General features: G+C 37.6%; 1 protein-coding gene across 1 annotated transcript; it reads left to right on the top strand.

Moving 5' to 3' along the window:
- The first annotated feature begins 7,501 nt into the window (after positions 1 to 7,501).
- Positions 7,502 to 14,506, top strand: LOC147371851 (lysozyme C-2). Its single transcript, XM_086400045.1, has 4 exons — positions 7,502 to 7,665; positions 8,918 to 9,082; positions 10,877 to 10,952; positions 13,942 to 14,506. Exons 1-4 carry the CDS (start codon positions 7,530 to 7,532, stop codon positions 14,006 to 14,008), a joined length of 444 nt encoding a protein of 147 aa, XP_086256171.1. The 5' UTR covers positions 7,502 to 7,529; the 3' UTR covers positions 14,009 to 14,506.
- The last annotated feature ends 397 nt before the right edge of the window (positions 14,507 to 14,903 follow it).

Genomic DNA, 14,903 nt, shown 5'->3' with positions numbered 1-14,903 from the left:
CTCATAAAATGGGTTGGGTACCTTTTCTGATTTTTGGTAGAGTTTATGAAGAATTGGTATTCATTCTTCTCTTATCCATTTACATTTAATGTTATTATTGATATAGTTGGATTTACATCTGTGATTTTATATTTTATTTGTACATATCTCATGTCTTTTTTGTTCCACTTTTCCTCCCTTACTGTGTTTTTTCATTAAACAAAATTTTCTAATGTAGTATTTTAATTTCTTAAATGATTTTTCACTAGTTTTAGGGATTTTTTCACTTGTTCAAGAAAATGTGGATAGTTTACAGGTGTTGGCTATTTAAGAATAAAGTTGCTATGAATACTCATATAGAAGTTCTTAGGAGGAAAGAAGACATTTCTCTGGGGTAAATACCCAAGAGTGGATTGCTGGGTTGTAACTGCCAAGCTATTTTCATACTTAATAGAGAAATGAAATCAGAATACTCTTCTGGAAAGAGAAAACTAAAATGGGAACATTTCCATCACTTTGTAAACAAGATTATGCTTTATGACCTGTTTGAAAAATAATTTCTCAGTGATGATAGCCCAATTGTTATGTAAATTGAGAAAGAATTTTTGTAACTTTATCTATGTGATAAAGTGAAAAGAAGTGAGATCCAGCCTAAGTTCTAATTGTATTGACTGTGGATGTTTAAAGATAACAGAAATAATAGTACAAAGAAAGTATGCACAAAGAAATCCAAAGCTTTCCACAATTATCAGTTGTGCACATTAAGAATATTGATATTTAAATAGTCTCTAATTGTTCTGTGGCATTCCTGGTGTTAGATCAACCTCTTAGAGAAAACTCACACCTTAAAAATAAATACATAAAATGGGTTTGCATGACTATACTGGGATCTAAAATCAGACACGTGATAGACAAAGAAGTTATAGCCTGTTGAGGGATGAGGATTACATTGCAATAGAATTCCTTCCCTTTCACTTCAACTTCAAGATAATGTGGTAAACTGAAAAGGCCATGGAATCAACCTGAATCTTAAATCCTAGCTCTCCTGCTCACTAGCTATATGTCTCTGGACAGAGGATTTATCTTCTCTAGGACACATTATTTTCATCTGTAAGATGGACATAATTCCTACCAGTAAGACGCCTGTACAATTATGTTGTTGCTGTTGTTCAGTTGCTAAGCCGTGTTTCACTCCTTGAGACACTATACGTTACAGCAAGCCAGACTCCTCTGTCCTCCATAGTCTCTGAGAGTTTTCTCAGATTAATGCCATTAAGTGATAATGCTTTCTAATCATCTCATCATCAGCCACTTCCTTCTCCTTTTGCCTTCAGTCTTTCCTAGTAGTATGGTCTTCTCCAATGAGTTGACTCTTTACATCACATGGCCAAAGTATTGGAACTTCAGCTTCAGCATCAGTTCTTCCAATGAATATTCAGGGTTAATTTCCTTTAGGATTGATTGGTTTGATCTCATTCCAGTCCACGGGACTCTCATGAGTCTTCTCCAGCATCCCAATTTGAAAGAATCAATTCTTCAATGCTTGCTGCTGCTGCTGCTAAGTCGCTTCAGTTGTGTCCGACTCTGTGCGACCCCACAGACCGCAGCCCAACAGGCTCCCCCGTCCCTGGGATTCTCCAGGCAAGAACACTGGAGTGGCTTGCCATTTCCTTCTCCAGTGCATGAAAGTGAAAAGTGAAAGTGAAGTCGCTCAGTCCTGTCCGACTCCAGCGACCCCATGGATTGCAGCCTACCAGGCTCCTCCGTCCATGAGATTTTCTAGGCAAAAGTACTGGAGTGGGGTGCCATTGCCTTCTCCGCTTCAATGCTTAGCCTTCTTTATGGTCCAACACTCACAACAAACATGACAACAGGAAAACCCGTAGCTCCGAGTATACAGACCTTTGTTGGCAAAGTGACGTCTTTGCTTTTGAATACACTGGTTTGTAGTCGCTTTTCTTCCAAAGGGCAAGCATCTTTTGATTTCATGGCTGCACACACCATCTGCAGTGATTTTGGAGTCCAAGAAAGTAAAACCGGTCACTCCTTCCACTTTTTCCCCCTTCTATTTGTCATGGAGTGATGGAACTGGGGCCATGATCTTAGGTTCTTGAATGTTGAGTTTTAACCAGCTTTTTCACTCTCCTCTTTCATCCTCATCACGAGGCTCTTTAGTTCCTCTTCACTTTCTGTCATTAGAGTGGTATCACCTGCATATCTGAGGTTGTTGATATTTCTTCTGGCAAGCTTGATTCTAGCTTGTGATTCATCCAGACTGGCATTTCCCATGATGTATTCTGCATATAAGGTAAATAAACAAGCTAATAATACACAGCCTATCGTACTCCTTTCCCAATTTTGAATCAATCAATAATTGGTGTATTAATTCATTACCCAAAGTTTCGGCCAGATTAGTGGAACTCCTTTCAATAAGTTCACACATTCCAGGCCATCTTCAAGTTTTTCCCCAGGAAGTCCACAGGGACACTTTTCCCTTCATCTCAAAAATTTACCTTCTCCTTTCTCCTGTATTAGAACCCCATTTCCTAGACCCCTCATATTCGATCTTATTTGCTCTTTTAAATTTTTATTTATTTATTTATTTTGGCTGAGCTGGGTGGCTTGCAGGATGTTAGTTCACCAACCAATGATTGAACCTGGCAGTGTAAGCACCAATTCTTAACCACTAGCCTGCCAGGGAATCCCCAGGAATATATCATTTTGTAATTTCTAGAGACATATGTCTTTTTATAGGACATTTGTTTAGAGTGGCAAAAAGAGCATGTTATTAACAGACCCAAATATTCTTCATTTCTCTAACAGAAAGTCAAAAGCAGATAAACATATGTTTGGCAATTAATGTTTCAGTATTTTCTCTTTTTTTGGAAATGATGTACATATTCAGTGCTTGAGTTGCCATGAAAATTTCATGAGACACTAAAAATTAACCATTGTTTAAAATCACTGCAGATGGTGATTGCAGCCATGAAATTAAAAGACGCTTACTCCTTGGAAGGAAAGTTATGACCAACCTGCTGCTGCTGCTGCTAAGTCGCTTCAGTCGTGTCTGACTCTGTGTGACCCCATAGATGGCAGCCCACCAGGCTCCCCCGTCCCTGGGATTCTCCAGGCAAGAACACTGGAGTGGCTTGCCATTTCCTTCTCCAATGCATGAAAGTGAAAAGTGAAAGTGAAGTCGCTCAGTCATATCCGGCTCTTAGCGACCCCATGGACTGCAGCCTACCAGGCTCCTCCATCCATGGGATTTTCCAGGCAAGTGTACTAGAGTAGGGTGCCATTGCCTTCTCCTAAATTGTATATTAAAAAGCAGAGACATTACTTTGCCAACAAAGGTCCATCTAGTCAAGGCTATGGTTTTTCCAGTAGTCATGTATGGATGTGAGAGTTGGACTGTGAAGAAAGCTGAGTGCTGAAGAATTGATGCTTTTGAACTGTGGTGTTGGAGAAGACTCTTGAGAGTCCCTTGGACTGCAAGGAGATCCAACCAGTCCATTCTGAAGGAGATCGGTCCTGGGTATCTTTGGAAGGAATGATGCTAAAGCTGAAACTCCACTACTTTGGCCACCTCATGGGAAGAGTTGACTCATTGGAAAAGATTTTGATGCTGGGAGGGATTGGGGGCAGGAGGAGAAGGGAACAACAGAGGATGAGATGGCTGGATGGCATCACCGACTCGATGGACGTGAGTTTGAGTGAACTCCAGGAGTTGGTGATGGACAGGGAGGCCTGGCGTGCTGCGATTCACGGGGTCGCAAAGAGTTGGACACGACTGAGCGACTGAACTGAAAGTTATTTTTCTTGTTGACAAATCCAGCAAGAAGCAAAAATCACAGAGGCAAAGAACATTAAAATTTACATGTCTTTTTTTCTTACCATATTGATGACATACATTAAAGAAATCATTTTTAAAAAATTCAGTTCTGAACTTGAATTTATAATTTTATCACATCAAGCATCTAGTAGAGACAACATATTTGTTATCAAGCTTATTTTAAGAAGGTTAATTTATTTTTTAAAAAATATTTATTCAGTTATTTGGCTACACCAGGTCTTAGTTATGGCATGGGGGATCTAGTTCCCAGGCCAGGGACTGAACCTGGACACCTTGCATTGGGAGGTCAGAATCTTAGCAACTGGACCACTAGGGAAATCCCATGACTAGTCTTAATTTATACAAGTGCTTCTATTTTCTTTAAGCCAGTTAAATAGAGCTCTTTCACAAGTTTTTAGGAATATATCAAGAGGGAGAAAAATATCCCATATATATAACATACATATATAGATATAGACAGACATATAGATAGATGCAAACAGGGATCTTACAGCTTTCATTTAAACATTTTAGCCACATTTCAGGTACAGTGGTACAAAACTCAATAGCTTATAAAAGAATGTGTTCAGTTGCTTTAGTTCATGGGGTCTTTGAGACCCCATGAACCATATCTCACCAGGCTCCTCTGTCCATGGGATTTTCCCAGCAGGAATACTGGAGTGTGTTGCCATTTCCTACTCTTGGGGATCTTCCTGACCCAGGGATGAAACCCTGTGCCCCCTGCATTGCAGGGGGATTTATTACCCCTAAAGCCCTGTAGGGAAGCTTCTGGGAAGCCCTATAAAAGAATAATTGGATCGAAATGGTGTTTCTGCAAGATAGAACAAGTTAAATTTACCCACTGAGATGGCTGACCCCTTTTACCAAGATTTGTGGATAAGACTTTTAAGATTTTTATTTGCCTTTAAAAGATAATCTTACAGAGGCTGTGGACAAAGTCTAGAGTAAGGGAGCTTATGGAAATATCAAATAACAGTTTGTTTTTAAAATCTCTCTTGCTATTTTTTTTTCCAGTCACATGTTTGCTTTAGGCTACAGTTATCTCTTTAGATCTTAATGTTCAAAGATATGGTAAGGTCGATATTTCCAAAATACTGAGAAAGAATTGTAGGGTTTATCTAAGAAGGAACTCAGAGGCATGTTTGCCTATTATCAGAAATCTAGGATAATTCCTATGACATTTTTGTTTTCTTTAACCGTAGGATAGTTTAGTTCAATAACTTAGTTTTTTAAAAAAATTTTTGTAGCACAGCCCCCAAATACAGGAAAGTCTGGAAATGGTCAGGTCTGCTATAGAGTAACAGGCAATACATCAAGCCCTCTTATGCATTTCCTGGACCTTTGTCAAAGCTCTTTCCTGGCTATTTATATTAATGTAAATTTTACACCTGCTTGAGTGACTTCTGCAGTCCAGATGTTTATTCTCTGATCTTTTCCTAATCTTGTTAAGAATGTGTTTTGTTTTTTTCCTCACACCAAAGTATTCTTCTATAGCTATATTTTTCCTTTCTTTCTTTTTTCTTTTCAATCTGATCTTCCCATTGGTAAAAATAGGACATTTGTTTAAAATATGAGCTCTCTTAAAAATTCTTTTAGGTATAACAGTTCAAATCTTCAATATACCTATTTCAATTGTGACTCCAAACCACTGAGTCTTTTTATGATTTAAAACCAATATTAGGGCTTACCCATGGACATAAGAGGAGTACCTTAAGAAATATAGCTCTCTTGAGATGAAGAGCCTCTCCAGAGAAAGCTGAAGAAACAAAGATCTTCCATGTCTCAGGTGGCAAAGAAACCTCTGTCTCACACAAAGTAAGACCTCTAAAACAACTGATCTCACCCATATCACTAGAAAGGTGATACTGGGCTGAGAGTTTTCCCCTCAAACCAAGCAGGGAAGGTAGAGGCCATAAGGCCCCTTATGCATGTGGACACTCTATTAAAACAGACTGCCCTGAGAGTCGGCATGGCCGGACAGAGAATACTGCCTGCCACTTCATGTCTTAGGCTCCTAGCTGGCTAACTGTTGATGCAAGCCTGAAAACCTGCACTCCACAAGTGGCAGAAGCCAGAGGGAATATTCTCACTGGTTACAAAGCCAAATTCTCAGGATATAAAACAGGACAAATGGAGATTCTCATCTGATGATTTTTCATCCTTATAACAAATGACAGAGACAAAGTAAAACATGACTCCTACTGGGAGGCTAAGAATCAATAACCACAGGTGTTGATTACCAAAACCAAATTCACGAGTCATAATTTAAGATCTATTTTCACAAATGTCTTTCTCCTGCCGCTGTGAATTTGGAAAGGAAGGGACAAGGAAAAGCTTTATCCTCCTGTCTTGACTGTGCACTCTAGACAGAGAACTGGAAGGCTGACATGGTAAAAATTGTTACTTTCTGCTGGTCTGTTGTCGGTTATCCCATATCTCAACAGCAGTCTCCGGGGAGAATGGAGTGTTCCAGCCTTTGGCTGTCCCAGCCTCATCACTAGAAACTACAGGAGGAAACATGTGTTTCCCTTTACTTTTTACCATTTTTAGCTGGGGCTCTGTAACAGAACACAGATTAATAAGAGAAAAGGAAACAAGTTTATTAACATGTACATCTTATGTATACTTGGGCTTCCCTGGTAGCTCAGATGGTAAAGAATCTGCCTGCAACGCTGGAGACTCGGGTTCCATCCATGGGTCAGAAAGGTTCCCTGGAGAAGGAAATGGCAACCCACTGCAGTATTCTTGCCTGAAAAATTCCATGGACAGTCCATGTGAGCACAAAGAATTGGAAATGACTCAGTGAGTAACACTTTCACTTTCTCATGCATACTTGTGAGAAATGAAGGGATAGGTAACTCAAAGAGGAGGCTAGAATTTAGATTTACAGATCATTTTAACCAAAGAACAGCATATATTTAGAGGGGCAACTAGAAAGAGGAAAAGAATACTAAGCTTCTGAGGGTTCCAAATTTTGGAACGATAAATACATTAGAAAGGGAAAAAAGATAATATCTAGTCAAATTGTTGTTTTGTAGAATCCTTTGGTGCTGTCTTGGGGCTGAGAAGTGTCCAGGGTTGTTGCTGATTAATTTATGCACAAATTTATGTTCAGCTTTCAGGAAGATAGGGGGAAGGCAGAGAACTTGTCTAGGATCTGTTTTTTCAGCTCAAAATAATCTTTATGCCAAAGGGGAAGATTTTGGAGTGGCATATTCTGTTATTCTTCTGTAGGTTTACTATACAGTTTCCTTGCTTTACAATGACACCTTAAGTTCTAACATGGAAATGTGAAGACTTAATGTAAATACATGTTCATCAAAGATGGGAGCTCATTTTCAGTTGAGTAAAATGTTCATTCAGGTTTTTTTTTTCCTTTAAACTTGCTCAACTTCATAAAAATAGGAGGAAGTTCCTCTTCGGGCAATAGGTCTAACCCTGAATCTACCTGAGCAATGTCTTTATGCAATGTCATTTCATTATTTTCTGCAAGTTAATTCTTAGGATATCAGAATATCGCTCTTCAAACATAAGAAAGAAAACTGTTTAAGTATATGGACCAATAAACTGCTCCTGTTTTTCACATGTCTCAGAGGGTGGAGCCACCAAATCAGTGAGATAAGAGGGGAGTGAAAAGATGTTAAATAGCAAGTGTGGCTCACCCTGGTCAGTCTGGACATTTGACTTCTCAGTCAACATGAAGGCTCTCATTATTCTGGGGTTTCTCTTCCTTTCTGTCGCTGTCCAAGGCAAGGTCTTTGAGAGATGTGAGCTTGCCAGAACTCTGAAGAAACTTGGACTGGATGGCTATAAGGGAGTCAGCCTGGCAAACTGTAAGTTAATTCTTCCTCCTTCCAAACAGTTAGCCATGTGTGGAACAGATACTAATAGAGCATGAATAATAGGAAAGGGACTTTGAGTGAATGGCTCTTTTCTTTCTTGGAGGGTTTGTACATTTACAGAGGTTAAAAACAGCAACTTGTTTCTTTAGAATCCGATGCACCAGGGGAAGGAGTGAGGCATAGGAGGTTCAAATCCATATCATTTTAAGCATGTTAGGTGTGACTGTACTTGTCTAGAGCCACTAAATTTGCCAGGTGGTACAAGCAGGCTGACAAGAAAAATATTTCAGCACCTGTGATATATCTATCAAGTGTTTGACTAAACATTTTCAGTTTGGAACTTGGGTTCTGCAAGCATGAGTAAAGTAGTATTTTTCCACTTTTAACCCCCTTATCATGGTGTTGAGTTTTTAACAGCAAATTTTTAAAAAATTACTCTAAACTCTCAAAACAGGGACAGTGGGAACCTATTTCCTCTCAATTAATATCTACATAAGGATCTCTGAAATGCACCATGAAATGATATTTTATTAATCTGACTTTAGTCCGTTAATTAATTTTCATTTTCTTCCACAGAATTCAAGGTGCACACTAAAGAAAAGTAACTGTGTATTTTAGTCCATATTTGTCAATGTCATCACTGTATTTTTCAGATTGAATTCAGACATTTCCCCTCCATAACTATTTTTGAATGAATGAGCCAATGGCTAGATAGATGGATGGATGACATAGTCTTTTCTATTCTATGATTCCTTTGGTCTGGATTCTAATTTGATACCCAAGTTTACCTTTAGGTATCATAAGAAATTTTATTTCTCCGAGAAATTCCTTATTTTTCTTAATAAATATTTTTTTAAATAAAAGTATTTTTCCATTAGCTTATACATCTGCTGATAATGAACAAACCCATTCAACAACTCTGTTGACTTTTCTATCTTGGCTGCATCTTACCTGAGGGATGGGAGCAGGGGAAGAGTAACAGGAATGGCAGAAATAGCTATTTTAATGTTTTTAAAAATATGTTGTTTTGTTTCATTAGTATTACCAAATGATTTGCTAATAAAAGAATTCTCTTAAGGGAATTCTTAACATGAAGGTGTTAGAATATCTCACAAGTAAAATACATCTTTAAACTTATAAAGTTGTTACTAAAATAGAATTAGTTAAATAGAACTGATGGGGCTATGAAGTGTAAGTCATGTCATGTTGCTGTTTATAACCAAAAAATACATTTTTTTTTCAGGGTTGTGTTTGACCAAATGGGAAAGCAGTTATAACACAAAAGCTACAAACTACAATCCTAGCAGTGAAAGCACTGATTATGGGATATTTCAGATCAACAGCAAATGGTGGTGTAATGATGGCAAAACCCCTAACGCAGTTGACGGCTGTCATGTATCCTGCAGCGGTAAGACAAGATGATGTTGAGTGATGGTTCAGCCCCCATCTGGTTATACCTATAAGAACAGAGATTCAGTACAAATGAAAATGTCTTGAGGAGTTCATCAGGGACCTAGAAAAATTCCATCTGAACTTTAAGAACTTATTATCCTCCTCAAAATTTCTTAAGTAAAAAATTAATGAGCTGGTATCATAAAATGTTGCTGTTTGCTAACCTACAAGATTTTCTGGAATGACCTGTCATGTTATTATAACTAGACTTGTTGATGCTTGTAAAGAACAATGCTATTCCTCTTACTTACCTGGTTTGGGGAGGAGAGGGTAATTCGATTATGTGGTATTTTTCTAATCTGCCCTGATTTATTGGAAAACAAAGGATTACTAACTAACCAAAGAGGAGGACTATGTGTGGTCCTTTTAAAAATTTTGTTTTTACTTTTTATGATTAAATGTTTTAAATATATGGAAAATTAGAAACATTAATACAATAACCTTCAATATGTTCATCATGTACTGTGACAGTTATTAATATTTGGTCATATTTATTTATCTTATGTATATAAACTATATATATATATGGGTTTTTTTGCTGAGTGATTTAAAGTGAATTATTCACGGTGAATAGAAAATTATGACCTTTCATTTCGAAATTCTTTAGCTTGCATCTCCAAAAAGTACAGTTCCTATATGAACGTTGTCATTCTGACAAGTCAATTTATAGATCCGTTGAACTGGGGTGAAATAAATATGCTACTGAGTTCCTTTTAAAATAGAGATATGGAATCTTTAGTGCATAAAGTATTGGAGAACTAATACAAAAATTGTTAAATTTTTACATACTAAAATTCCTAATAGAGAAGATTAGTCTAAGAATATTCTTTTGTATGCAGTTAATTTACATAGATAATATTTTTTATATAGTAATCTTTAGTCATTGAGTAAAAATTGTCTCTACCCCAAGATTTATGAACACTGGGTAATTTTCGGAATTACAGCTTCTTTTACAATATACATCACTCATGGACATGAATATAAAACTATATTATGCACATTTGTACCCACATACAAACATGTAAGCAATGTGTTTCAACAAAAATGAAATTGTACTAAATATTCTGCCTTATAATATGCTCTTTATTGCCCAAAATTATATTATCAGCAAACACCAATCTTTATTATATATCAAGATGAATAAATTTCACTAAATATATATTCTATAATTTATCAATCCAATGCACACTGTTAATGCACTTAGACTATATTTCCTTTTTATTTTCCCCTATGAATCATTTTGTACACACATCTTTGGGGACATCTCATTAAACAGAAAGTGAAAGTGAAGTCACTCAGTCGTGTCCGACTCTTTGCAACCCCATGACCTGTAGCTTACCAGGCTCCTCCATCCATGGGATTCTCCAGGCAAGAGTATTAGAGTGGGTTGCCATTTCCTTCTCCAATTACAGAATTGCTGAGCAAAAAATTGCTAGACCGGTTTCTGCTTGTTTGTTTTAGTTTTGTTTTGATTTTCTGCTCCCTAGTAGAAGAGAACCTTCCATCACATTAGTTAATAGTTCCAGAGCTGCCAGTGACTTTGGTAAATGAGAAACAGAATGCTTTATTTCATGCCAAATAGGATGGAAAAAGAAAGAGTTTTCCCTCAACATTCACAGATACATGGACTCATAAAAAACAAAATTTTGGTTGTTCTTTGCTCAGCCTAAGAAAACAAAGCTGATCGAACTTAAACTTATAATGAAATTTCTATGAATGTTGTCTTCATTTCTTACCATCTCCTTTTCAGAATTAATGGAAAATGACATCGCCAAAGCGGTAGCATGTGCAAAGCATATTGTCAGTGAGCAAGGCATTACAGCATGGTATGTTTTGGGTTTTTTTCTCCCCTATTCCAGTTCTACTGAGATGTAATTGACATACATCACTGTAGAAGTTTAAACTATACAGCAAAATGATTTGACTTACATACATTGTGAAATTATTGTCACAATAAGTTTAGTGAACATCCATCATGTCATATGCTGCTGCTGTGGCTAAGTCGCTACAGTCGTGTCTGACTCTGTGCGACCCCATAGACGGCAGCCCACCAGGCTCCCCCATCCCTGGGATTCTCCAGGCAAGAGCACTGGAGTGGGTTGCCATTTCTTTCTCCAATGCATGAAACTGAAAAGTGAAAGTGAAGTCACTCAGTCATGTCCGACTCTTTTCGACCCCCTGGACTGCAGCCAACCAGGCTCCTCCGCCCATGGGATTTTCAAGGCAAGAGTACTGGAGAGGGTTGCCATTGCCTTCTCCATTATGTCATATAGATACAAACAAAGAAATAGAAGAAAAACTTTGTGTGTGTGATGAAAAGTCTTAAGCTTTACTCTTTTAACGATCTTCATATACAACATATATCAGTGTTAATTGTATATATTACCACATATATTACATCCCCAGTATTCATTATCTTATACCTAGAAGTTTGTAACAACTTTGACTGACTTCATCTAATTCCCCACCCTCATCCCCTCCCACTACCCCTACCTATGATAACCACATATTGACCTCTTTTCCTATGATTTTGTTTGGATGTATGTGTTTAAAGTATAATGGACTTACACTATGTAAGTTCCTGTTACAGAGCATGGTATGTGTTAAGCATGAAAGAGGAGATCTGGGGACTTGCCTGGCCATCCAGTTGATAAGACTTTGTGCTTCAATGCGGGGGTTGCTGGACAGGGAACTGCATGCCATTAGATGCGGCCAAAATAATAAGGGGAGGATGGAGAACTGGGGGTTTTGGTAATGCCTTTGGGCACCTAGGATTTTAGCCTCCTACCTAACTACCAGGAATATACCCCAATATTGGAGGGGTGGAGTCTTAACCACTGGACCTCCAGAGAGCTGTTTTACCCTACTATTATGAAAGAAGCAAAGGAATATATTCCCAAAGACCAAAATATGCTACTGAGGACTGAAAATTGCAGCTTTGTTTGTGTGTTCCATCAGTAAGTCATATCTGACTCTTTGTGACCCCATGGACTGTAGAACACAGGCTTCCCTGTCCTTCATTATCTCCTGGAGTATGCTCTAATTTATGTCCATTGAGTTGGTGAAGCTATCTAAGCATCTCATCCTCTGCCATACCCTCCTTTTTTTGCCTTCAATCTTTCCCAACATCAGGGTCTTTTCCAATGAGTCGGCTCTTCAGGACACCTGGCCAAAGTATTAGAACTTCAGCTTCAGCATCAGTCCTTCCAATGAATATTCAGGATTGATTCCCTTTAGGATTGACTGGTTTGATTTCCTTGCTGTCAAAGGGACTGTCAAGAGTCTTCTCCAGCACCGCTATTCAAAAGCATCAATTCTCAGGCACTCAGCTTCTTTATGGTCCAGCTGTCACATCTGTACATGACTACTGGGAAAACTATAGCTTTGACTATAGGAAACTTTGTCGTCAAAGTGATGTCTTTGGTTTTGAATACACTATCTAGGCTTGCCACAGCTTTTCTTGCAAAGAGCAAGTGTCTTAATTTCATGGCTGCAGTCACAAACCACAGTGATTTGGGAGCACAAGAAAATAAAATCTGTCACTGCTTCCACTTTTTCCCCTTCTATTTGCCATGAAGTGATGGGACCAGATGCCATGATCTTAGTTTTTTGAATGCTGAGTTTTAACCAGCTTTTCCGCTCTTCTTTCACACTCATCAAGAGGCTCTTTAATTCCTCTTCACTTTCTGCCATTAGAGTGGTATCATCTGCATATCTGCGGTTGTTGATATTTCTCTTGGCAATGTTGATTCCAGCCTGTGATTCATCCAGCCCAGCATTTTGCATAATATACTCTGCATATAAGTTAAATAAACAGGATGACAATATATAGCCTTGTCATACTGATTTCCCAATTTTGAACCAATGAGTCATTCCATGTAAGTTTCTGACTGTTGTTTCTTGAACTATATGCATGTTTCTCAGCAGACAGACAAGGTAATCTGGTATTCCCATCTCTTTAAGAATTTTCCACAGTTTGCTGTGATCCATAGCACAGTTTGCTTGTATATCCATACAAGGCTTAAGCATAGTCTATGAAGCAGAAGTAGATGTTTTCTAATAAATTCCCTTGCTTTTCCTATGATCCAGCAGATGCTGGCAATTTGCTCTCTTGTTCCTTTGCCTTTTCTAAATCCAACTTGTACATTTGGAAGTTTTCGGTTCATGTACTGCTGAAACGTAGCTTGAAAGACTCTGAGCACAACCTTACTAGCATGGGAAATGTGCTATGTGAAATGTGGAATACGATATTTTGAACAGTCTTTGGCACTGTCCTACTTTGGAATTGGAATGAAAACTGATCTTTTTGAGTCCTGTGGCCACTGCTGAGTTTTCCAAATTTGCTGACATATTGAGTCAGCACTTTAAGAGCATTATTCTTTAGATTTATGCTGAACAATGTATTATATAGAAACAGTTTATTTTAATTGAATCAAAATCTTATTCTGTTATTCCTCAGTTTATTTTAGGGGATTTCTAGAGGGTTTAAAATTCTCTCTCTTCTATCAATTACTTGTCATATCTTGAAATTATTTTGGAATTAAGTAAATGTGGAATGCACTCTGCAGTTGTGTTGTGGACTACACAGGACTCAACATTTGTGTTCAGCATTCTGTGCTCTAGTGAAGGCTTGATGGAGATGTGAAGTCCTTGGTATACATACCTCCGGTTAATAAATAGTGATACTTGGAACTGTCTATAGTCTCTACTTCATGTATTGATAAGCTATTTTGTTCTGCCAAAGAATTTGAATATGTTTATTACAGTATCACTATGTTTAAGTCCTATTACCATATGTTTCATCTTTCTCCACAGGGTGGCATGGAAAAGTCACTGTCGAGACCATGACGTCAGCAGTTATGTTGAGGGTTGCACCCTGTAACTGTGGAGTTATCATTCTTCAGCTCATTTTGTCTCTTTTTCACATTAAGGAAGTAATAGTTGAGTGAAAGTTTATACCACCATTCCTTCAAACAAATAATATTTTTACAGAAACAGGAGCATATGGTCCTTCTTTTAAGAGGCTTAATATTTACCTGATGTGTTAACTGTTTGTTAACAGGCCTACAATATTATTCAGTGTGCTAACAGAACTAATGTTGGTAAATATTTGTCTAAATTCTTAATTATCAAATATATCTCCAGTACATTCAGTTCTTAATCAAAGAAAGATCACTTATACATCTTGTTGATCATGAAGGAATATAAAGAGGGATTAGATGACCTGTTTCTTTTCTTTAATTTTATTATCATAGATTCATGCATTATGACTAAATTCAGATGAGATTGCCAGTATTGAAATAATTGCTAATTAACTATAGATATGAAATGATGCATCTGTAAAAAATACAGACATTTTCATTAAAAACCTTGCAGTTCATACCTTGTCTGTCTTTGTTTAGAGCTATTTAGTGTCTCTGAAGAATACATATGTATATATACAGGAAAAAATGATACTTAATATTTACAACATCTTTATCTATACCCAAACAGATGGATATTGCTGGAGAAAAATCCATAAGCATGCTGACAGTTCTTATAATTATTATTATTTTTTTTTTTGGCTGAGCTGATCAGCTTGTGGGATCTTAGTTCCCCAATCAGGGATTGAACCCACACCCTCAACAGTGAAAGATCAAAGTCCTAACCACAAGATTCCCAGGGAATTCCCTTCAGTTTTAATTTATAAACATAAACCTCAAATGGGCACTCAAGACTGTCCGGTATTCTTAGTCACTTCTCTGCAATCCTGTGTTGGTGTTGCCACTCTCCAAAAT

This window comes from Bos grunniens, chromosome 5 (assembly GCF_055505025.1).
Source record: "Bos grunniens cultivar Pamir isolate PY7600 chromosome 5, Bosgru_T2T1.0, whole genome shotgun sequence".
In the NCBI taxonomy this organism is placed as follows: Eukaryota; Metazoa; Chordata; class Mammalia; order Artiodactyla; family Bovidae; genus Bos; species Bos grunniens.
The sequence above is the reverse complement of the archived record's forward strand: the minus strand, read 5'-3'. Positions and strand labels throughout refer to the sequence as shown.

Bases quoted from the DNA above. Each gene is read 5' to 3' on its own strand.
- LOC147371851 (XM_086400045.1), top strand. From the start codon at position 7,530: ATGAAGGCTCTCATTATTCTGGGGTTTCTCTTCCTTTCTGTCGCTGTC. The intron at 9,083-10,876 runs GTAAGACAAGAT...TCTCCTTTTCAG, and splicing joins CTGTCATGTATCCTGCAGCG to AATTAATGGAAAATGACATC. The intron at 10,953-13,941 runs GTATGTTTTGGG...CTTTCTCCACAG, and splicing joins GAGCAAGGCATTACAGCATG to GGTGGCATGGAAAAGTCACT.